The following is a 24,478-nucleotide window of genomic DNA, read 5'->3' as shown; positions in this document are numbered from 1 at the left end:
TTCGTCAAATTATTCACTAATAAAGCTATTCACTAAAATATTCTTTTTTATAGTTTTAAACTGATAAAGTTAACTATTCAATTAGATATATGCACTATCATCAGACATACTATCATAAATACACTGTAATTTTTTAATTATTTTAAAGTAAAACCACTGAAGAAGCACATTTTTTCAGTTTAATCTAAATTCATTGATTGGTTCTGAAAACCTTTTATGTGTGGGTGATGCTACCAATTCTAACTAAGTTAGAATTTTTTTTTACTAATTCTAACAATTGGTACTGCATTAGGGGGAAAATAATGCTAACACTTGAAAATAGTTATAATGTACTAAGATTGTACATCAATGTTTCATTGAATTTGTTATCTATTCTGAGTGGTGAACTTTTTTTTTAAAATTGCCAGTCTTTTGTTTTATTTTACTGTAGGTTTATTTTGTTGCTCTAAAAGGGGTATTTTATATTATTGAAATATGGATAAAGGAAAATGCAACATTTAAAAAAATTAAATATTATGATGTTGGATAATGTTAAAAATTATCACGTCAGTCTGATAATTCAGAAAATAAATTTTAAAATTGAATCTGGTAGAAAGTGTGCAGTGAAACCACATCAATAAATTAGATTGAAAGGATTTATTCAGTCTGTTGACTTACAAAGCCAGTTATTTCAGGTAAGATCTAATGAATAAGGATGAGGTTATATGTGGCACCAATCACTGCAAAATAGACTTTTATAAAACTCATTGGTGATGACAAAAGAATATGGTCTGTTTTTGGCGTGTATAAACATTTTTTTTTATTCTTTTTTCAGATAGGAATATGGAATTGCCTCCAGGACAATCATATGGTTATCAAAGAGAGTGTATGACTTTTAATTATCCAGTGAAACCTGACCCATCGGAAAAATGTAGCGAAATAGATGAGGTGATGTTCATATGTTTAGTTATTTGTAATATTTTATTCTTTTGATTTTGTTTACTGTTACTTTGTGTTTATTAGTTTGAATTTTTTTTATACGGTACTTTCTTATAGTAATTAGTGTTTGTAACAGAATGTTTATTGGTTTTAAGGTTGTTATGTATTTGTATTTTTTTCTTATTTCAAAATCATGCATTTTGGTTGGATGACAGAAATTATATGAAGCTTTCCAACTCTAGTGTATACCTTTACATTTTGCTGATACAGAATAACTTAGTAAAGTGTTTGGAGATTGTTACCTAATGAAGGTCAGAGACAGGATCATGAATGAACAATGTAAGGTTCATTAGTTTGTTAACTCCACTTTTTGCTGCTAGATATTATTTCATATTAATATTGTGATAACAGTAAATAATACCCCAGGTGCAAGTTCATGTTCATGTTCTGAAGTAAAAAAAAAAAACCTGATCTGTTAAAAACAATGTACTTAAGTTATGTGTTGAATTTCAGGCCAGATTTTATGATTTATAACAAGGTACTAACTCATTGTCTTAAATTTAAAGGTGATTAAATGTTATGGGTTAGGTATGAGTATACATTTTCAGTGAATATATGATGGGTTTATTTTCATATTTAAACAATTTCATTCTTTATTTGTTAAAACAAATATAAAAATGAACTGAAAAATTCATAGATTACTGTCATACAACTGTATAATCTATGACTTTATGATGTAAAAATATTATAATGATATAAAGCAGAATTTCTCAACCTTTCAGTATTTGCAACCCAATTTTCAATCATAATCTTCATCGCACCCCCCTCTCGTACAATAACAATATATACAATAATAACATATTTTGACACTAAAGTTACACTATGACCTTAATTACAAACCTTACAAATTACCAAGAATAAGTAAATTTATTATTTGGCAACATCAATCTGCTGCATTGACAAAACCAGAATTGATGCCTCTCTGTTGGTCTCTGTCTTATGTCCACCATATCACACATTCTCACAGCTTCACGAGAAGTTCCAATTTGTTTAGAACATTCTGAAACATCTGTGCAAACATATAAATGCTGCACCTTGTTCAATTCCAACTAATCAGTCAAATCGATCTTTCTATCGCTGTCAAATCTATTGTGAACATGTATGTTGTAATTTGCGTGTTGATTGCAGTTCAGAGTATTAAATAGTAATGGCAGTAGATTTATATAGAATCATGGCTAAATTTTTAAGTGGGCATAAGTGAGGATTACACGGTGGTGAAGCATCAAGTGCACAGACAAGCATGGTTCCGAAAATGAAATTAAGAAAATATTCTCAAGAATACTTAAATTTTGGGTTACCAGTACTGAAGTAAATGAAGAAGAAAGGCCTCTTTGTGTTATTTGCTCAAAAGTTTTGGCAGCAGACAGCATGAAACTTTAATAAACTTAACAACATTTGGAAACACTTCATAGTGAGTACATTAACATATCCCAAGAATTCTTCTCAAATTAAAATTAAAATCATATGAAAAGCAAACACAATTTTTAAAAAAACTTTGTGAATGAAAAAGCTTTACTTGCCTCTTACAAAGTTTTGTATAAAATAGCCAGATGTAAAAAGCCTCACACCATTGGTGAAGAACTTATTATGCCAGCTGCAATTGAGATTGTAGAAACTATGTTTGGAGATAACTTTGCCAAACAATTGCAGTCCATACCTCTATCAAATGTTACTGTTACCTGCTGAATTGATGATATAGCTGAAGATGTTTAGCATCATCAGCTTTTCAGGAAGTTGTATGACAAATTGTTTTCAATTCAGCTTGATGAGGCAACAAGTAGTAATAAAGATGCTCATTTTATTGCCTATTTTTGATTTTGTGATGATATGTCAGCAGTAGAAGAACTACTTTTCTGCAAGCCAATTGAACTCAAAGCAACAGCACTTGCATTATTTGCTATCTTAAATGGTTTTATAAACAAGGCAAACATAGAGTGAAAAAATTGTGTCGGCATATGCATCAATGGTGTTTGTTCAATGTTTGGAAGATTCCAAAGTATACAAGCACTTGTGAAACAAAAATATTCACAGTGCGTCTGTCTGGAAACATTGCATGATCCACAGAGAAGTTCTGGCTTCCGAAGAAATGAGTCCTGGTCTGAATATTATTGTGCTAACGATGGTTGTAACCGTTGTAAATTATGTAAAAATGAGACCTCTAAAATCAAGAATCTTCTGCACTTTGTAAAGACATGGGTGCAGTACGTTGTATTACTATTTTATTGCAAGGCAAGATGGTTACCACTTGGGAAAAATTTTTGCAACATGTTTATGAATTAAGAAATAAAATTGCCATTTTTCTGGAAGAGGAAAACCAACCAGAAGCTGAGAAGTTTTGAGATAGTTTATTTATGATGGAATTGAGCTACTTTGTCAACATATTTGAGAAATTAAAAAATTAAAAAACCTTGAATCTTCAAATCCAAGGAAAAAATACTCATATGTTGGATACAAGTGATAAAGTTAATGCTTGTTGTAGAAAATTGGAGTTGTGGAGCAGAAATTTAAAGCAAAATAAATTCTAGGTTTGCAAATGTAGATGAATGTGTTAAAACTTACAAGGCTGAAGAAAAACATGTGAAAGTTCTTTATGTAACCACGGAAAATAATTTTAAAAAGTAGTTTGTTGGTGACTACAACTTGGTAAAAGTTACGAGTGACTTAGGTATCCATTTCAAAATAGTCCCAAAGGACTCTCAACTGATGAAGAAGAAATCTTCTTAGACTTCATAGCAAGTGGCAAAATCAAGATACTATTTAGCAATAAATCATTCTTTGAATTTTGGGCAGAGCTGGATGATGAGTTTTTTGCAATGAAAACAAGAGCATTTCTTATATATTACCATTTTTAACATACTACCTTTGCGAAACTGGACTTTCTATGGTGGCTGCTTTGAAGACAAAATATAGATCTCAGCTAAATATAGAAAATGAACTCACCACGTGTGCGCAGAGTGTCTATTTCTAATATTAAACCTTCCTTTGAAAAACTTTACTCTGCAAGACAGGCCCAAGGGAGTCACTAATAGTTATTAAACTAGTTTTTAATTTAGTGTTAAGTTAATTGTTAAATACATTATGCAGTACTGATACAATCCTATTTATAAGTGTATTATATCAGTGTAAATGTGTTTTTTATTATTTATTGTCAGAATGTATTTTGTTTTGCTTTCCTTTCAGTAAATTAATGCATTTTTTTAGTAATATTTTCTTTTTTGATATGCTTATGCTCCCCCATTTAGTGATATTGCGTTCCCCTATGGGGGCCTGCCGCACAGGTTGAGAAACATTGGTATAAAGAACAGTTCCAGGAAAAAAAAGCTGAAAAGTTTAATTGATACACAGAAGAAGGTATATTTAATACATTCATTTTTGTAGTCCTTTTAAAATGGTTGTTCTTGTCATCACATTCCTGGAGATAGACTTGAATTCTCTTGTCTAGTCCAATCAGCTATTGTAGTTACAGCATGATTCTCCTTAAAAAAAAGTAGGTCTCATCAAGTATCTGAAAAAATCATACTACTGTCTTGTGGGAGAAATATAAGTTTTATTTGTTTTTTTTTTTTATTATGTGGAAATATATTTGATACTCAGTGATTTGTTAATAGACTGAAGAAACTTTCATGTGCCATCCAGAAAAAAAAACATTAATTATTTTTGGTAGGATTGTTCTTTCACAAGACATTGTTCAACCTACACTACAGCTTGAACTAATGCAAGAATTTCAGTGGGACATATTTTAAACTCTATCCTTAGTTCTCATCTCACATAAAGAAACTATGACTGTTAAAAAAAGACTAGTGTTTTCCAACCAAAAATTTATTAGTTACAAAACTTTATTAACATTTGCCCTCTTCAAATTGGTACTTTCCGCTGACAATGCACTACTCCCAGGTATTTTTTTATTTTTCGGAATATTTTCTGGGATGCCATGTAAGCCATCCATATTTTTCTTAATCTCCTCTATAGTTTGAAAATCATGCTTTTGAAAGTTTATTTAGTCTTGGAAAACTGGAAGTCTGCTGGCTGGGTTCATGTTTGTAATGAAGGGTGAGAAATGGCAGAACTTTTGTCTTATGTTTTGTGAAATAATTGTGTATAAGACATCTTATGTAGAACTGCTTTTGTTTTCTGACCACATTGAACGAATTCATAAGGACAGAGCCTTTCTAGTTAAAAGAAAAGAAAACCAGTGTCATGTTGATATTTGATTGACTCATGTGGACTTTTTTTATTGGTTAGGGACAATCCTTTCCCAAGCTTTGTAATAATGACATTTTGGTTTCAACATCATAGCCGTAAATTCATGTCATTTCTCCTGCTATTACATTTTTCAGAATTTTTCATTGATGTTGACAAAATCAAGTAGTTCTTGACTGATGCTAATACGGTTCTTTTAATGATCAATAAACAAGGCATAAATTTTGTAGCAGTGTAATGCATCACGAATTTTTCTTTTAAAATCATATGCCACAATCATATACTGATGTCCATTTTCTCAGCAGCTTCTTGGACAGTTAAATTGGGATCTTGGCTCAATGTGAACCACTTTTGTGTAATCATTGTTTAATCACCTGGAAGTTCATCCAGAACTGGGATTTTTGTAGATTCATTTTCTGATTGGTTCAAATATGTAATAAATGATGTATTTAAATCATCATCATTGTGGTACTGCATTTACGAGGGTAAGTAAATTATTATCCACAATGTAGTTATAAATTTTATTGCAATACAAATAGGAAACTTACATGTACATCATTTTTCAACATAGTCCCCTTGTATTTCAACGCACTTGGTCCATCGTTACACAAGCTTCCTGATGCCCTCATAAAAGAAGGTTTTCGTTTGAGCTGTGAGCCAGGAATGCATTGCTTCTTTTACTGTTTCATCTGAGGTAAATTGATGGCTCCTTAATGCCTCTTTGAGTGGACCAAAAAGTGGTAGTCAGAAGGGGCAAGATCAGGACTATACGGAAGATTAGCCAGTACTTCAAAGTTGAGTTTCTGGGCGTTTCAGCATTGTGGGCAGCAGTATGTGGAGACGGGTATTGTCGTGCAGCAACACAACACCTTTTGACAGCAGACCTCGGCATTTGCTTCAAATTGCAGGCTTCAGCTTGGCAGTAAGTATCTCACTGTAACACGCACTGTTTATTGCCTTGCCCCTTTCCTCATAATGTTCCAGTACTGGGCCTTGTGAGTCCCAAAAAAACCGTAAGCATCAGTTTTCCTGCGGATGGGGGGTGGGTCTTGAATTTTTTTTTCAGGCTGAATTTGGATGTTTCCATTCCATATTCTGCCGTTTATTCTCTGACTCGTAATGATGGATCCATGTTTTGTCACCAGTGATGATGTTCATTGCCATAGCGATCCAATTGTTTTTGGCAGATGTCCAAGTATGTTTGTTTATGAAACTGAGTTGTGTGAACCCATCTTGTGCACAGACTTTATGAAACTCAAGTCTGTTCTGGATGTTTTCGTAGTCAGAACCGTGACTTATTTGCAGCTAATATGCCACTTCATCAATAGTTGTTATTCATCTGTCTAAGAAAACCATCTTACATGCACGCTCAATGTTTTCCTCATTTGTGGTAGTAAATGATTGTCTGGCTCCTTCGTCGTGTGTAACATTTGTGTGACCATTTTTGAGTTTTTCAATCCATTTGTAGACACTCCGTTGCGGCAACACCCTGTTCCCGTCGTAATGTACCGAAAGTCTTCATTAAATTTCGGCCTCTGATACACCTTCTGACGACAAAAAACAGATCACTGAACTTTGCTCTTCTTTGGTGCAAACAGAAATCAGAGAAGCCATGGTTAACGGCAGGGCAGCAATAATGGAACTATCATAGCAGCATCAAACCTGCATAGACATAACAACAATTAAACCATGCATGCGTCGTCTACGCAACCTGACAGCACTACCAACATAAACAAAAAATATAACTAACTAAATTGCAGATAATAATTGACTCACCCTCGTTTGGTTTTCTCTGTATGCAGCATTTGGAATATTTCTGTAAGTTGTGTGGGGCTTATTTAGATATTTCTAAATTCTATTTATTGTTGCAGCAAACAATATAACTATTCTTTTTGATGTACACTGATAATATAAATAATCTGTAACTGTTTATCTCAGTTCTGATGTGGAAATTTTAATTTTGTAGGAATCGTGCTTTAAAACCCACATACGACTGACCACTGATCACACTCAAATCTGTTAAGATGTTGTATATGTTATCAATAAGCTAAGCACTATTTCTTTTTTGCTTGTCAAACAAGATAGCAAAAAGTTTTTTGTAATAATGGAAGTGATAAAAATCTTCATCATTTTGTACGAATTTCTAAGAGATAAAGGCACATGACTTACTTATCTTTTCTGGGTTTTCCTATAGGGGTTGCAATATTCTCATTAGTTAGTTGAGGTAAAATGTAGTATTCCTAAATTGTTTTGTACAGTTCTAATAAAAGAAGAATTTAATCTAGAATTTTGGAAAATGGATGAATACTATTATTTTCAAGAGCAGTGTTATGTGAGCAATTAATTGTTTAAATTGGAAAAAGCCATTGCACATTGTAATTCCTGTAAAGTAAATGGAATGTTCAGAGTACTGGTGATAGCAGCTGATTTGCTGTTACACGATTTTCTTGATAATCCAACTTACACCAAGTCTGACTGTTTTTTACTTTCTGTGTTATCAGTCATATAGTTGGAATTAATGTAATATTTTGTTGTTATTTTAGAATAAAAGAAAAGAGCACACTTCAGAAGATGGGGAAGTTATGTATGTAAAAGTTGATCCTAAATGTTTTGATGGTACTGATGATGGTGGTGTATCAGCAAATCATCAGACTACTATTAAACATGAAACAGAACCTGAGAAAGTCAATGTACGTGTTTTTTTACAATGAATATTATTATAAATGTCATATTTTCTTTTAGATTATCTTGATTTAGTACAATAATTGTAATAAAATGTAAATATTTGTTTTGATATTTGATAGTGGTAGTGTTAGGGATGTATGTTTTTGAAAATCATAAGCTTGCATGTTATTTATTTATTCCCATCCAGCATCCAGGAAGAATATCTGATTTAGTAAAACAAATTATGATGTTAAATTAAGACATCCCACTGGGATCATTTATTAACCATTTAGAAAACTTTCATGCTTTTATAGGAGCTGTATTAAATAGTGTAGGTACATATAATATATATATATGTGTGGAGTTGAACTTCAGTTCTGGCAATAAATAATGCATTTTTATTTACCTTCTATTGTAATGACCTCTTGAAACTGTTTTATCCCATGCTGGTATTGCTTGATTGCATTACCATATTGTTTTTAAAAAAAATTAATTTTTTATTTAGATCTCTTATGTGAGAAATAAATGAATTGTTTTTATTTATTCTACTCTCATAAAAATATTTATACATCATTGCTTTCATAAAAGTTTCAAGAATGAAATGTATCTCAAGCCTTAACAAAAATAAATTTGCTTTTATTGTAGATTTCATTAGGATCACTTTATTAAGTGTTCTTAATAACCTATTGTTTATGTAAGCAGTTAGCATTATTGCCAACCAGCTATTATTATATCTGTTGCTGGTACAAATCCAATTAGAATGTTCAGTCTTCTTTTAACTTGAAAATCATGTTATTGAGCAAGGCTTTGGATGCCTTGTTCAGTTAACACATTGTGTAAAGATTATTAATTGACTGATTATTAAAGTTTACGTTATTTATATTATATGCATGTAGAGAGATTTCACTTATCTTCCTAATTAAAATTATCCAAGTATTTAAGACAAATTACTGAAACAAAATAAAGTCTAATAATTATAGATCTACTGTAACTAATATAGGCTGTTTAAATTGTTATTCAGCATTTTTGTTTACATTGTGTAATTTGAGTGCTATTGATATCAAGGAGAGTTGAAATAATCCCAGATAGATTAAGATTTTTCAGAGTAAATAATAAAAAACCAAGAAGTTTTGGATTTGGATTTTACTTTTGGCTACCTTGCATAATTTTGACTTCTACTAAAGTTATACACTACCTTTGAAGCATTGAGGCCATCTTATAATGATATAGGTTTTGTATTACTACTTGATTCTAAAATATTCTTGAATAATATATGCTGTTGGAAGACAGTTTGCTTGGTATTTATTGTAAGTGCTCTAGTTGGCATGAATGCCAGCATTAGTACAGTATTGAGTCTGATGTTTTATATTTGTATATTATATACAGAACTGCATATATGACTTATAATATATTCTTGATTTTTATTTGTTTTTCATTTTTCTTGGTTATATTATCCATGAAAGAAAGTGTGGTATTGTAAAAAAAATATACAGAAAAATTGATAGAAACATAAATATTATCTCAGTTTGTGTAAAGTATTAACTTAATTTTTTTTTAATTTATGGATCATGCTAATGATTTTTATGAGATTCTTTGTTTGTCTGTTTTTCTTGTCATTTTTTTCATCTTATTTCACTGTAGATTAAATATCTCTTCTTTTAATAATTTTTATCTAGTATGCAGAAATAGGGTAATATTTGTCAGTCTTCTAGTATATGTTTGTATGTGTAACACTATAACATCAAATCATGTCATGGTTTTCATGAAGTAAGTGTAAAAAAAAAATTATTTTAATTGTGTGAATGACTCTAGAATGTAAATGATAGTTTAAAAAACTGTAATGAGGTGATAGATTGAATTTTTTATTTATTTATACTACAGGATATTCCTTACAAAATTAATTAGAAAAAAATTAGGTCATTTATAATAAAGAAAACAATATTGCATTTAATATTTTAAATATTATTAAATTAAATATTTTAATATTTTTAATTGCAAAATATTAACAGTAATTATTAAAATAAATTTTAAAATAATCTAATAAATTTATTATTACTTAATAAATAATTTTATTATTTATTATTTATTTACTAAATTTAAATTTATGGTATTATATATTACATAATACTATTTTTATGTTATATATTTTCATTATATATTATTTTTCATGTCATTAATATGACTTCAAGGCTTGTGCATTATAATTAATGCACAAGCCTTGAAGTTATGTAATTAATCACCTAATGCAAAAAGAACAAAATTTATTTAATAAAATAAATTTTGTAAAATTATTTTACAATAAATGTAAATGGAATCATTAGATGCTTAAGAAAATATTTTTAAGTAAGTTATGAAAAATAATAATAAATAAATGAAGAATTAAATAAAATATGTCAAACATGTTTACTTTGGTAATCATGAAGCTCCTTAAGTTACTTCTACTGTGGGCAATATTCACCTTCAGAAATCGTATGATGTTCTTATATAAAAAAAATGTTTCTTTTGTTCTTTTAGTAGATTTAGTAAAGATAGGATGCATTGCTTTCAAGGTATTTACTATTCACAAAATCTGATTAATTTATTGGTTTGAGTGTTATTTCATGCCCTTCATAACATCTATAGTAGACATGTTTCAGAGTACTTTCATTCTCATAACTACTTTTAACACTCCACTCAAGGAGTTTAATGACTTTACCACAAGGAGTTTAATGACTTTACCACTCAAGGATTGTGGAGAGTAGTTTTGAAAATGGAGGTACTCCGAAACATATCAAGTATGAACATTAGAGTGACAGAGCTAGGAAGGGCAAAATAACACTAAATCAGTTATGATAATCCCAAAAGAAATATTAAATATTGTGAAATTCTAATTAATTTTGTTTTTAAAATATTATTCTCTAATATTAAATATTAAGATATGTGACAATAATTAGATATTACGGTCATGTGAATAAGAGTATCAGAAATACAATAATTTGGTACCATCTGTAATGTATTATTTTTATGGAACTAGTGATTTCCTATTTATTCTAATGACTTCTTTTTATATTACAGAATTATGAAATGGAGGAACCTGGATTGTCTAGTCAAGTAACTCGGCAAGATCAACACTCTTATGCAAAAATTGAAATACTACGTGGGAAAACTCCGACTGAAATTCATGGTCAACTGAAGGAAGTTTGTGGCAACAGTGCCGTTGATCGCAGTACAGTGTCCAGGTGGGCACAACGCCTTCGAGAAAGCTGTCGGAGTGTTACAGATGATTCAAGAACAGAAAGACCAAAAATTACTACAGAGAACATGTCTGCTGATATTATTGCCACTATTTTAGATGAAGACCGAAGAATTACTGCAGAAGAAATTTCTGTTGAGTCCCGTTATGGAAATCATCGCTTTTCAAGGAGCAGCGTTCATCGGATCCTGACTGATGTTCTTGGGAAGCGAAAGGTCAGTTCCACATGGGTACCTCATCCACCTCAACTTTGACAATGTTGCCATAAACTTCCTTCAGTTTATAATGAATTTCAGTTGGTCTTTTTTTATTTTTTAAAATTGCAATACTAATTAAATTTTTGTTTTAATTATTGACCTGTTACATGATTTGACAAATTAGTTTTCTCCATGTCACAAATAAGTTTGTTCACAAACAGAATATTTAAAGGTTAGTGTTATGAGTTTGATGTATGGTGTGAAGCGTTTACATTTAGAAATATTATGTATTCAACATATTTCCTTCTTCAGTTTTATATGAATTTTATTTACTTATCTTATTCGCCTTTTTACTTTCTTTTTATTATTTTTGTTTATGTGAAACCAATTTGATTTTGTAATTTCTTATTTTTCCTTTGTTGGTAAGTATTTGATTGTGAAATGTGATTAGATTGTTCAGACTATGTTTGTAATGGATTTTCAAAAGTTTTATATTTATATAATGTTGTGTTTTTTTATGAAGTTTAGACTTTGTAAAACTATTATAAGAAATTCTGTCTATTGTTTAAATGTTTGGCTTTCCTGTTTTTAAAATTTTTCATTCAGAAATATGGCTGTGTGTAATGTATTAAAAAGAAATTTTAAAGTCATGTATATTATATTTTAAGCCTGTAAAAGTGTCATCTCTCTCTTCTCCCCCTTTTCACACCATCAGTAGTGATTTCACATTATTCCTGATTATAAACTATTTTTAGGTTACAAGCAATCATTGAAAAAACTTGTTTTCCGTTTTCTCCACTAAATGTATTAAAGATTTTTTCTTCACTGTGATTGATCTATATGTAATTATTCCTATCTAGATCATGATCTAAATAGAAAGGGTGGTACTACCTTTGTCTCATTAATTTTATTTAAGTAAGGTCTAATAATTGTTATCAGTATATTTATTTTATTAATATTAGATATTTTATATTTTGAAAATTAACACATGCTTTATTTTGAATGCTATTATTTTCTAATGTTTCTGTTTCAATGATAGTAAAACGTTACTTTACAGGAAGGATTGATACCTCAAGAATTACCAACCGGAAGTTGTAAGTCACCAACACATTCACAGCATCCACCTCCTCAGCCACGTCCACCATCTTCAATGGAGCCTAGTCAGAGTAATGTAGCTGTGGATAAGGATTCTGATAGAAAATTAATACCACAGGTATTAATAGTGAGTTAAATTTTTATTATATGTTAGTTAACTTAGGTAATTGGCTGCAGTTTGTAAGTATATCAGTTCAATTCCTGGTACTTTTTTTAGATTTGATTGGATATTTATTTTAACTATATGAATGTTGGGCAGTTTTTTTTAATTTGTAATGCAAACATATTGTTACAGAAAATTGTAACAATTGACATTTTGTTATGATTTAGTAAGTTTGAGAAAGCAGATATCTTTGTACATTACCATTGCTTTTTACATGTAGAAAATGTGAGTCGTCGTTTCACACTTTCCCTCTCATTTCAGTTGTACAACATAGGGTCATTCACTCATTTTAGTTGTAAAAAAAAACACTTTTTTTCAAATAAAAACTTTGAAGTAGTGGTCCAAAGATTGTCAGTTGTCCCCTAACATTCTTGACTTAATTTTTTCCCATTAATTTTCTATAGCCATATAAAATCATAATATGGATAGAAAAAAATGTTTTTAGATTATCTTACCTGTTGGGCTGCTTATTCAAGTTTCTTAAATTTTTTAGATGGATAAAATCTGTTGAAATGTTCTGATAACATTTCATGGCAGCATTTTAAAAACTAAATTAAAAGTGCAAACATAACTTTTTCATGTAATTGCCACCATGAGGTATCTCCTAGACTTCTGTTTTCTCTTTGCTACAAATTTTTTACTTCCATTTTTCTTTACATATTTTATTAACAGAGAACACTAATTTCAATTTGTATACACATTAATTAAAAATCGCCAAAATGTACAGTATAAAATACTTACAACTTTGGACACGGCGATCTGACAGAACAAATACACTATCAGTTTCCCTAAAAATGGCCGGCGACACACTGAACCACACACTGCCTCCCTCTTAACGAGTGTTAAGGAAGGTAGATGGGAGGGGAGAATAATGGTGCCAGACATTTAGGTATAGGCAGCATGAATATCCCTTTGCGATCTATTAGATCAACCACGTCTAATGGAGGGTTAAGAAGAAAAAATAGTAATGAGTATGGAACCATATTTTCAGTTTCAGGCTGTTTAGTTTGGCTTAACCAAGGGTTTGATTTATCTCAAAAAGACTTGATATGTATAGCAGTCTAGAGTTTGTCTACTACTGTTATCTAATTTAGTAACTTATAATTAATTTTTAAATTTTACAATAATTTTATAATGAATTTTCTTCATTTTTCAACAAAAAATCCTAAATATTTAATTAAAATTGTATAAATATAGGATAAAGCTTTGTTCAAATTCACCCCAAGTGACATATTTTCATTTGAGAGGTAATAACTAAAAAAGTAAATGATTTTAAAAAAACTTTCTCGGTGAGTTGGTCCTTTCCTTCACATTTTTGTTTTTGAGAAGTTCCTTCTTGTTCATTGGTTAGACCATTCAGTATGAAGAGTTGCTTCTTGCTGTAAAGTTCTAGCTATTGTAGTTTTTGATGCTACTAGTAGTTCTGCAAATTTACGCTGACTAGTATGTGGTGGATAATTTTTTATTTTGTCTAACAAAGCAGTTCTTTCTGCCAATCTCATATCTCTACGCGGCATGGTGACAAATCGGATAAATTATGAACACCGACTTTTAATTAAACTAACACTTCAGAGTAAAAAGATAAAAGTGATTAAAAAGATTAAATGATAAATGAAAGTAAAAGGATAAGCAAAAGTGATTCAAAATAAATATGGAAAAATGATAACAGCACCGCACACAATCAACAATGGACTCTCAACATTTGCTTCATCATAACTGCATGATGTCATCTGTGTCACCACGCACTACCAAACTGTGGAGACCAGTGATAGAAGGAAGACCTTCCTCAATACAACATTCAACGACAGTCAAGTGATTTAAATCACTAACAAAATAGTGGTATTTTAGAAGTAAAAGAAAAACAAACGAGCTAATGAGTCTTATAAACAGCATTTTGGACCATTAAACTGGTGTAATGTTACATGAATTATACCAATATGTTTCTGTTTTAACAAAAATGTTCCAATTAAATGGCTGTCCTGAATAACCGGTGGTCCTCTTAACCGGAATCCACTATATTTTTTTTCAGTGATATTCCTTTCCTTTTATGATTATTGCTATATTTCTTATACTTCTACAGCACTTTTTTTTACTGTTTTTGCTGAATTAATTTATTATGCTTTGTGATTCCAACTCGGAGGGGCAGTGAGTTCAATGCCAAGGAACCATTCAAGGCATACAGCCATTATTACTAAAGTAATAGCTGTATATTGATGATATACTAATTTACATTTATTAATTTTCTGCAGTGGTAATATTTTACTCTAGGTTTTGTGTCGAGTACAAAACTTTAGGCTGCCCATTGAGTGGTAGATCTACTCTACTTCTTGCACACTTAATAAGTCCAATAAAAGGATCATTTGAGGAATAGGTTCTTTGGCACTTGGCCTCCAATAGGTCTGTGGGGGATGCAGTTGATGCCTCTGTTCCTTTTTGAATTGTTTTTAAAATTTCAGAGTCTTTACTTGCTTGTATTTTGAAATACTATATAAAATAAAAAGTCTTTATCTTATTTATTTTAGTTTATCAGTTGTAAGAATGGTTTTATATGTTTTTACAAGAAATTAGGCTTGTATATTTGGAACTTGGCTTATTAAGAACTATTGTATAATATTCATAGAAATGATGGTTATTTTATTTTAGTTCCACAATTGTATTCATAATTTTAAATTAACAATTTGTTGAGTGTAATATCAATAAGCCTTTTTTTTACAGATACTTTAGATATTTCACAAGTTTACAAAATTTTACAGTTCAGATACATAAATAACAAAAGTTAAAATAAAAAATGCCCTCATTATACAGATTTTTTTTAATGATGTTAATTGCTGTAAGGTATATTTTTTTAGCAGGAAACAGAGTGGTGTCAGAAGATAGATGCTGATGAAATCGCCCATTTTTTAGATGTTGATATTGCTATGAAGGAATCTGAAATGAAGTACAACACAGCTTTGGTTAGTTATCTTTCAGTATATATAATTTTTTGAAAATTCAAACATTTCATCGATATATTGACTACTGCTAATAAAATTAAAAAAAAAAAAAACAAATTAACCACCATAAACAGTAACAGAAAAGACTAAAAAACTAATACCAATAGTCGACTTTTGCGGGATCCCACTTCCGTTGGTCTGTATGCAATTCAATTCTATAATTACATCAATAAAACAGATAACAAAAACGAAATAAAAACTTAAAAAACATAGACATTCCAAAAATTACAAAATTTGTAATAACATAATTCTATTACCATTACTGGAATGATGTAAATTTAAAATGTCACACACATATGTTCATAAACATTGTTGCCAACTGCTACAACCCACTATATCTCTAATTAAAACATATCTTCAAATGCGATCTGTTGGTTCATCATTTAATACTTTGTTTAAATTTCTAAATGTAATATTTTTTAAGTATATTCATTTTTTATTGTTATTACAAATTTACAAAATTTCTAAATTATTTTTACGATTGGGAATACTATGCATATATTGCAATAAATGGTCTCTCTTTCTGTTGCTATAAGTACTCCCATGTTTCATAAACCTTTTTTAAAAGATTAGTTTTACCAATATAAATTTTATTACAATTAATTTTGTATATTCCCCTTAAATCTTGTCCTTCGTTTTTATTATTATTATTTCTGATTATTCCCTTTCAGGAGAGCTTGTAAACTTGAGCCAGTCATGGCTTTATTTCCTCTCTTTTTTTTCTTCTCAAAACCTCTTCATCCATTCACTTTGTTTCTTCTTCCTATGTTTCTTCTCCTCTGTTCATCTTCCTATTGTTTCTCTTTTTCACTCTTGTTCACTTTTCTTATTTCTAATTTCATCCCTATACTTCTTTCTGTCCATAATTTCTTCTTCTGAGATGTTCAGTCATTCCTGGTAATTTTGTGTTTCTTTCATCCAAATGGACCGTAACTTATGTGCCTTAACAATGTTGAAAAATTTCTTAGCCAGTCTATGCTCGCCCATCCTGCATAAGTGTCTGTAGAATTGTAGGTGCCTTTTGCTATACTTGTTGGTGATGGAGTCTGTTTTCATTTAATTCCTTTTTAACTTGCTTGAGCCAGGTTCTGTCTCTGAGGACTGTACTGTGATTTTCCTTAGGATTTTCCGTTGCTTCTCGATTTCATGAATTTGGTCATTCCTCTGGTTACTGTGGTTTCTGCTGCATACAAGGCCTTCGGCAAGATAACTGTGTCATAATGTCATAGTTTCGCTTTCAAGACACTGCCCTTTTGTTATAATGATTCCATGTAAGCCTTTAAGCCATGCAAGTCTTTTGCAGTTTGAGTATTCTTTCTGTGTTGAATAATGAATTCAGTCCCGTGGGTTGGATGGTTTCTCCCAAGTACTTGAAGTGGGATGTTTGTGAGATTATTCCATACTGTGTTTGCAGTGCAAATATTCCAGTTGATTTGGTGTTCATATAGTGTCGTCTCATAAGGAATTTGGAATCTGGTTTTACAGGATATTTTATGCAATTTCTCCATTCGGAAAATGGCTTCATCTTTGTTGTTTGTTGATATAGCTAGGTCATCTGCAAAGGCCAAGCATTTGATGGTGATTCTATTTCCTTTCTGGTTTACGATTTGGATGCCTTTGACTTGCTTCTCCCATTCTCTGATTACCTGTTCTAAGACAATACTGAACAAAAGTGGTGATAAGCCGTCCCCTTGTTGGACTCTTGTGTGAGCTTTGAATGGGTTTGAGATTTCTTCCATGAATTTGACCTTTCAGGTGGTTCCTGATAATGTTTCCTGGATGATGGCTCTGGTCTTTCTATTGACTCTAAATTCTTGTAGGAAATTAAACAATGTTCATCTGTCAGCAGAGTTGTAGGCCTTTTTAAAGCCAACAAATGTGACTGTGGTGTTTTGAGATTGTCTGATGTGTAGTATGGTCTTGAGGTTCCAGATTTGTTTGATACAGGACCGTCCTTTTCTGAATCCTACCTGATACTCATCATCTACGGGTCCATTTGGAGTTTGAGTCGGTTCAGTAAGGCTCTAGAGAGGATCTTATAGATGACTGGGAGAAGTGAGATTCCTCTGTAATTGTTCGGATCTGTCCTGTCTCCTTTCTTATGGAGTGGGTGTGTCAAGGCACATCTATTCTTTCAGGATTTTCTCTGTTCTCCACACTTCCAATATTATTCTGTGAATTATAGGCATTAGCATTTTGTGGTCCAATTTCCAGAATTCGCCGGCCTCCGTGGCATGAGTGGTAGCATCTCAGCCTTTCATTCGGAGGTCCCAGGTTTGAATCCCAGTCAGGCATGGCACTTTCACACATGCTACAAATCATTCATCTCATCCTCTGAAGCAATACTTAATTGTGTTCCAAGAGGTTAAACAAAAAAAAGAAAAAATTTCCAGAATTCCGCGATACTTCCACCTGTGCCAGGAGCCTTGTTGTTTTTCAACAGTTTGATTATGTTCACAATTTCTTCATGTGTGAGAGGAAGTGAATCAGGATTTATTGTAGGTTTTACAAACCTTAATTGTTCCAAGAACGCTTTGCAGATAAATATTTGGCTAGAGTTTCACAGTTATTTTTCGTGTTAGTTTCCAGGAACCCGTCGGGTCTTTGGAAGCACAGGCTAGGAGTCTGGTAGCCGGCAAGATTTTCTCTGAACATCTAGAAATTCCAGGTGTTGTTCTTGTTAAAGTTTTGTTCTATTTCTTTTAGCTGATTATTGTCATAATTGCTGTTTTCTCACTGAATAACTTTGGAATACTTTTTCCTTATCTCTACAAATTCTTGCCACTTTCCTGTTGAAATTATTCCAGGCTCTAATCCTATCCTCAACAGCTTTATCACGTGTGATATTCCACCACCTGTGTTTCCTCTTTATCAAAGGTTGCCCTAATTTTATGGTTTCTTTCAGTTTCTCTGCGAGTTCAGACCAGTTCATGGTATCCAATCTTAAGTGGAGTCAGCGTGGAAAGTCTAAGTTATTCTTGTCCGTTTTCTATTTAGCTGAAATTTTACTTTGATTTGGAGTAGGTGGTGGACAGACTTGAAGAATCCTTTTCTTGTTTTTACATTGAGCACTTCTCTGGTGTTTTCCCTAGAGATGGCAACATGGTCAATCTGGAATTGTCGGAGCATTTTATTGTGGGGGGGGTTTCCATGTTTTTAGTTAATATGTGGGTTTCAGGAATTGCGTTGACATAATTTTGAGATTGAAGTTATAACAGAAGTTTATAAGCCATTCCCCATTTTTATGGGTCCTGTTGTGGGCAGTGTTTGGTCCTGTGATTTCCCTATATTTCTTCTCTTTCCCTAATTGCCCATTAAAGTCGCCTAGTAGAAACTTGATGTGATGTTTGGGAATGTTGTTCATGGTTTCTTCCAAAAGTTCCCAGAAGTTTTCTATCACCTGCAGGTTTTTTCTGTTATAATCGTTTGTTAGTGTGTGCATATTAATCAGTGTGTATGCCTTGTTTCCTGATTTTACTGATAGCGTCAAAATTCTTGATGGTGAGATGTCAATGACAGTATCTGTGATTGACTTGTGTACCACAAAACCTGTATCAAACTGGGTCCTGTGTTTATCTGCACTGCGGGTTTCCCTTATAAATCCTGTAGTTTTCTGAGTCAAAGACTACTTTGTTTTTATTATTGTTATTCCTTAAATGTTTTATAATATGGTTATTTGTTTTATATGCCTTTTTACATTTATTTTTATCATCATATTACATAATTATAAATTTACTACTTTCCAATAATGGTAGTGGAGTTATGTTACAATGTGGTTTTTGGATTGTTTATGTTTTCTAAATTTCTAAGTTTTTATTTCTTTTTTGTTATTTGATGATGTAATTAAAGAATTGTGTACTGAAATAAAAACGAATGATGTGGGATCCCATGGAACTGGACTTTAGTTTAGTCGTATTATTTTTTTTTTATGCTTTTCTGTTACTGTGTTTGGTGGTATATATTTATAAACCTACTGGTTTTTTTTCCATTGTTTTACCAGAAAAACTTTTTTTTATTTTAGTAGTTTATTATGAATGTGATAAAGTAAGTTTTTGCTTGTAAAATTTTTATTAACATTGTTAAATTCAACTTTAAAGGAGTTTCCATTTCCATCAACTTTAAAGGAGTAGAGCAAGTTTTGAACATTTTTTTTTTTACCATGCAGTTGCAGTTGACTTTTTTTAAGCAAGGAATTTGTGTTCAGACAAGTGTTTTTTCTGCATTTAAAAAGACTACCTAGGAATTATATTTAATGTGTTTATGTTACTAAACCTTTTTAGTAGAAGTTTGATTTTTTTCATAAAGGAAATATTAGTCTTGCATATTACTATTAGGCTATTAAATTTTCATTTTAAATTTTTTCACATTTGACTGAAAAATATTTACTTAAACTTTTTGCTTGGTCGATGACAGGTGTTGCCTTAACTTTATTTACTCTGATATATATGTACATTTTTTTTTTATATACAGGTGTCCATAAAGTCTCTATAATTACAAAAATTTATTACAAAAAAATATTACAGTTACAGCTGTGCAGCTTATGGTAAAAGAAAGAAAAATTATCAAGTTTTTTTTATATTGTTTAGTTGCAGGTAGTGGCAGAGTAGAAGGTACTGTGATCAGTTTTTTATAAAATGGTGTCAATCCAAGAGAAAGCACAATGTGTGTTGTGGTATCACGAGTCAGAATTACCCGATTACTTTGCAGTGAAATTTTAGAAGGGAATACGAATGACTAGCACCTGATAGCAAGAGTATCATTACGTGGTATGCAAGTTTAAGGAGAGTGGAAGAATAGTCAACCTTCCGTGAACAGGGCAGCTAACCGTTAATGAAGAGAAGGATGAGGTTGTGTAGCATGCATTTCTACATAGCCCTTCCAAATCTACTTGCCGTGCATTTCATGAACTAGGGATTCCCTAGTTAACAGTGCACAAAATTTTTCACAAGAAACTAAGGTTGCACGTGTATAAAGTTCATATATTGCTACATCTGTAGCCTTTGCAACTCGTGCTGCCTTTGCAACTTTGATTTTGCAGCGGATTGATAATGACAATGAGTACCTGCAGCATGTGCATCCATTAGTGAAGTGAAGGATGAGGTTGTACAGCGAGCATTTCTACATAGCCCTTCTAAATATACCCGTCGTGCATCTTGTGAATTAAGTGATTACCTGTCACAACCCCGTAGGGGAAAGACACCCATCTTGTGACGTTACCGGTCCCCACACCACACCCTCCGTTCTGAGCCCTGAGGGGCTTTACCGGAGATCGTCTTTAGATCCTCTAACTAATTACATCTCACAGTCATCAGCCAGGCCTTGGTTGGGATGCCAACGATGTAATGCCTCGGCAGACATTTGCATCAGTAAAATACAAATCAAATTTTGCCTTTATGTAGGCCTTAGATGGACATCTTCACATCCAACCTAACATGATTCCCTCAAACTTGCTAACCGAAACCGCAGAAGTGCGGACCCTGCGCCTAGTCCAAATTTGACAACACCGTTCGTGACTGTGAATGTCTTGGAAAACGAATGAGTTGAAAGTTAAATCAGTGCTACACTCATACCAATCAAAATTATGTTTTATGCAACATAGAAATTCAGACCTACACCCAAATAAGTCGACCAAAATAAATCACCTAACATGTGGAACGTAACCTCATTCTGGTCCGTGCAGGAACCAGGGAAAAATCCTGCACCCCCATCCCTTCCTTCCCATCATGGGGTCTCGTGTGGCATTACCAAGTCACAATCAGGACTACCACCAGCATAATGAAGCCATGCCCCCGGTCGCACGGCTACCATACCCCAGCAGCATGGCCACCTGCACCAGTGGGAGCCCCCAAATCAAATCATAAAAAATACCAATATAACCATGACATGATGCCAATGTGTTAACCTCCAACCAATCCAATGACTAGGCCAGAACCCTAGCCACCCCGGATCCTGCCACGATCAAATACCTTGACTAAACTCCCTCTGCAGACCTACACACCACAAGGGTGCAAAGAAAACCAGCCACTATAGACCACTCCTTGCCGATCATCTAAATATGGAGATCCAGAAAGGAATAGGGATTTCCCGGTCAACAGTGCACAGAATTATACACAAGAAACTTAAAGTTTCATACATATAAAGTTCAGATATTGATATCTACAGCCAGATGACGGCCCTCATCATGCATGCTGCCTTCAGAGATTTTGCAACGGATTGATAATGACAATGAGTACCAGCAGCGTGTGTTTTTTCAGATGAGGCTACTTTCCACACCTCAGAGAAAGTAAACAGGCATAATGCAAGAATATGGGGCTCAGAAAGTCCATATTTTACCAGGGAAAAATTAAGAAATTCCCCTAAAGAGTGAATGTGATACACAACAGAATCATTGGTCCCTTCTCTTTCATTGAGCAATCAGTAACAGCTAACATTTACCTGGATATGCTGCAGCACTTTGCTATACCTCAACTGAATGACTTGCAACCTAGTATGGTTTACCAGCAGTATGGCCCACCACCACATTGGGGATGTGGTGGTAGCTCGAGATTTTCTGAATAAATCATTTCATGGCAGATGGATTGGGTATGACAGTCCCACTCCCTGGCCACTACAATCACTAGACATAACTCTCTTACACCTTTTTCCTGTGGTTATTTTAAGGACAGAGTCTGTGTAACACCGGTACCTGATCTGGACACCTTGAGATGGAGAATAAGCTGAAGAATGAGCTGTTACTAGTGTTACCAAAGAAATTTTGATCCACACATGGCATGAAATTGGAAATTGATTATCGGTTGGATATTCTACGAGCAACAAAAGGCGCACATGTTGAAGTTTATTGACATGGTAAAAAAACTTAATCATTTTTTTCTTTCTTTTGCCACAAACCGTACAGCTGTAATAGTTTCTTTGTGATAAATTTTTGTAATCATGGAAAGACTTTATGGACACTTTTATTATTTTTAGGAAAAAGTCATTTTATGTATATTTCTTGATTTATAAAATAATGATTTGGTAATAAAAAAATAGTGTAATTCAAATAAAAATTAAATAAAAATTAGTTTATTACAAATAGTATATATTTTACACAGTGGTGTAAAAAGTACTTACTCATTAATGAAAAACCACTTTTATGCATAATTAAAATTTTATAACTCTTGTAATCTGCTTTTTATTATAATATAAATGGAATTTTCTGATATTTCTTTGAAACATAAGGTTGGAAATGGTAGCAGTAAACTGTTCTCTTGTTGCAAATTCAACAATATAAGTTGAAAATAGTGTAAACTAGTAATGCTAATGAATAATATTTGTACAGAAGTACACAGAAGAATGAAATAATGAGTATTAAATGTAATTAAAAATATAAATTTACTGACATGATTTAGGATGTCCCAAACTTTCTCCTGTATTTACTTTAAAGAAGGGTTAAATTCACATCCTTTCAGTTCACAGTGACTCCTGATTTTTGTATAATATTAAGTTGTTTGAAAGAAAATTATTATAAATTATTTTGTGTTTATGTTAAAGGGAACGATCGATCAAAAGGTACTTAGTTGTCTTCGGCAGAAAACTTCACCTGCTTGTAAGGAAAATAATTATTCAACTGGTGAGCCGCGTAGACTATATACACAACATGCATATGTCCAAACAACGAATTCAGAAAAACCATTCACATGTAGCGTATGCGGTAAATATTTTAATCAGGCAAGTCATTTGCAACAGCATATGCGCACACATACTGGAGAGCGTCCATTCACATGTTCATTGTGTAGTGGTACATTTACACGTATGAGTGATCTTAAGAGACATATGAGGACTCACACAGGGGAGAAGCCTTATAAATGTTCTGTTTGTAGCAATATGTTCGGTGATGTCAGTCATCTCAAAACTCATATGAGAACACATACAGGTGAGAAACCATACTCCTGTACTATTTGTTCAAAAGCATTTGCCAGACAGAGTAGTCTGAAAAGACATATGAGGGTACATAACAGGGACTAATAGTTTTGCTATTTATATAATAATTACACAATTGAATTGATATTGTGAGTATATTGTCTATGCGTAATATTATTTATGTAATATAGGTATCTCTTGCTTTGGCTTGGTTAATTTATTTTCATTCTCTTGTAAATTTATGCCCTGAAGATTTATGGTTAATTGTTATTGTTCATATTTCATGAATAAAAATTTAGGATACTTGTTTGTTATTGCACCACCACTTTTTCTTTATACAACTTCTTCAGATTTCATGAGAAAATGAATAATAACCTTTATTAAAGGTGGAAAAACTACATTCTTTAATGAAAAATAAAAATTACATAACACTATAGATTATGTCGACTTTGTGTACTGATAAATTATATTTAAATCAACATAACGTATTTTGCTTTGCTTGCTAACCTCGTCTAATTAACGTCAAATACGCACACTATATGTTATATAGTGTGCTAAACAAACAACCTATGCTTGCTTACAGACATATTTTTGGTTTAATAAATTGTTATAATATGTTTAATACGTTGTTTTTTGGTAAAGAAGTTGCATCAAAAAACGTGGTGGTTCGATAACAAACAAGTACCAAAATTAGTTATTTTTTTTGTACCAGATTCACAATGATACAAATCCAGGGCACAATCTTGTCCTATTACCTTACTATTATGAATGCCATCATCAAAAATTCTTAAGCCAACCAAATATGTAAACGTAATAAAACTTGTAGAGGTTATTAATTAAAAGATGTAATTTTAAAAGACAACCAGAAAATAGAGAAAATAAAAGCTTTTTTCTTTTCATTCTGTCTCCTAATGGCTCAATGTGTGTAGGAATAATGAATGTTAAATTTTAATAATATAATCTAATGTTAAACCTGTTGACATATAACTTAGTTATGATTAGAGGATGGTGAATGTTGCATGTTTGGTCACTAGTTTCACCACTTGTAATACTAACA

The 24,478-nt window shown here is 32.0% G+C and overlaps 1 protein-coding gene across 11 annotated transcripts in view; it reads left to right on the top strand.

Moving 5' to 3' along the window:
• LOC142325147 (uncharacterized) overlaps positions 1–24,478 on the top strand; it is a 55,023-nt gene that overhangs the window by 7,090 nt on the left and 23,455 nt on the right. For 6 of the 11 annotated variants that reach the window (XM_075366543.1, XM_075366544.1, XM_075366539.1 and 3 more), the window contains 6 exons: positions 815–927; positions 7,722–7,868; positions 10,897–11,289; positions 12,329–12,493; positions 15,379–15,483; positions 23,053–23,434. In XM_075366543.1, coding sequence (XP_075222658.1) covers positions 823–927; positions 7,722–7,868; positions 10,897–11,289; positions 12,329–12,493; positions 15,379–15,483; positions 23,053–23,434 — 1,297 coding nt within the window. In that variant the 5' untranslated portion in view covers positions 815–822. Of the gene's footprint in view, positions 1–814; positions 928–7,721; positions 7,869–10,896; positions 11,290–12,328; positions 12,494–15,378; positions 15,484–23,052; positions 23,626–24,478 lie in introns of those variants that run through there. The other 5 variants (XM_075366536.1, XM_075366538.1, XM_075366537.1 and 2 more) reach the window with 5 other exon arrangements.

The sequence above is a fragment of the Lycorma delicatula genome, chromosome 5, assembly GCF_047948215.1.
Source record: "Lycorma delicatula isolate Av1 chromosome 5, ASM4794821v1, whole genome shotgun sequence".
NCBI classification, from domain to species: domain Eukaryota; kingdom Metazoa; phylum Arthropoda; class Insecta; order Hemiptera; family Fulgoridae; genus Lycorma; species Lycorma delicatula.
Note: the sequence above shows the minus strand (reverse complement) of the source record. Positions and strands in the feature narration are given on the sequence as shown.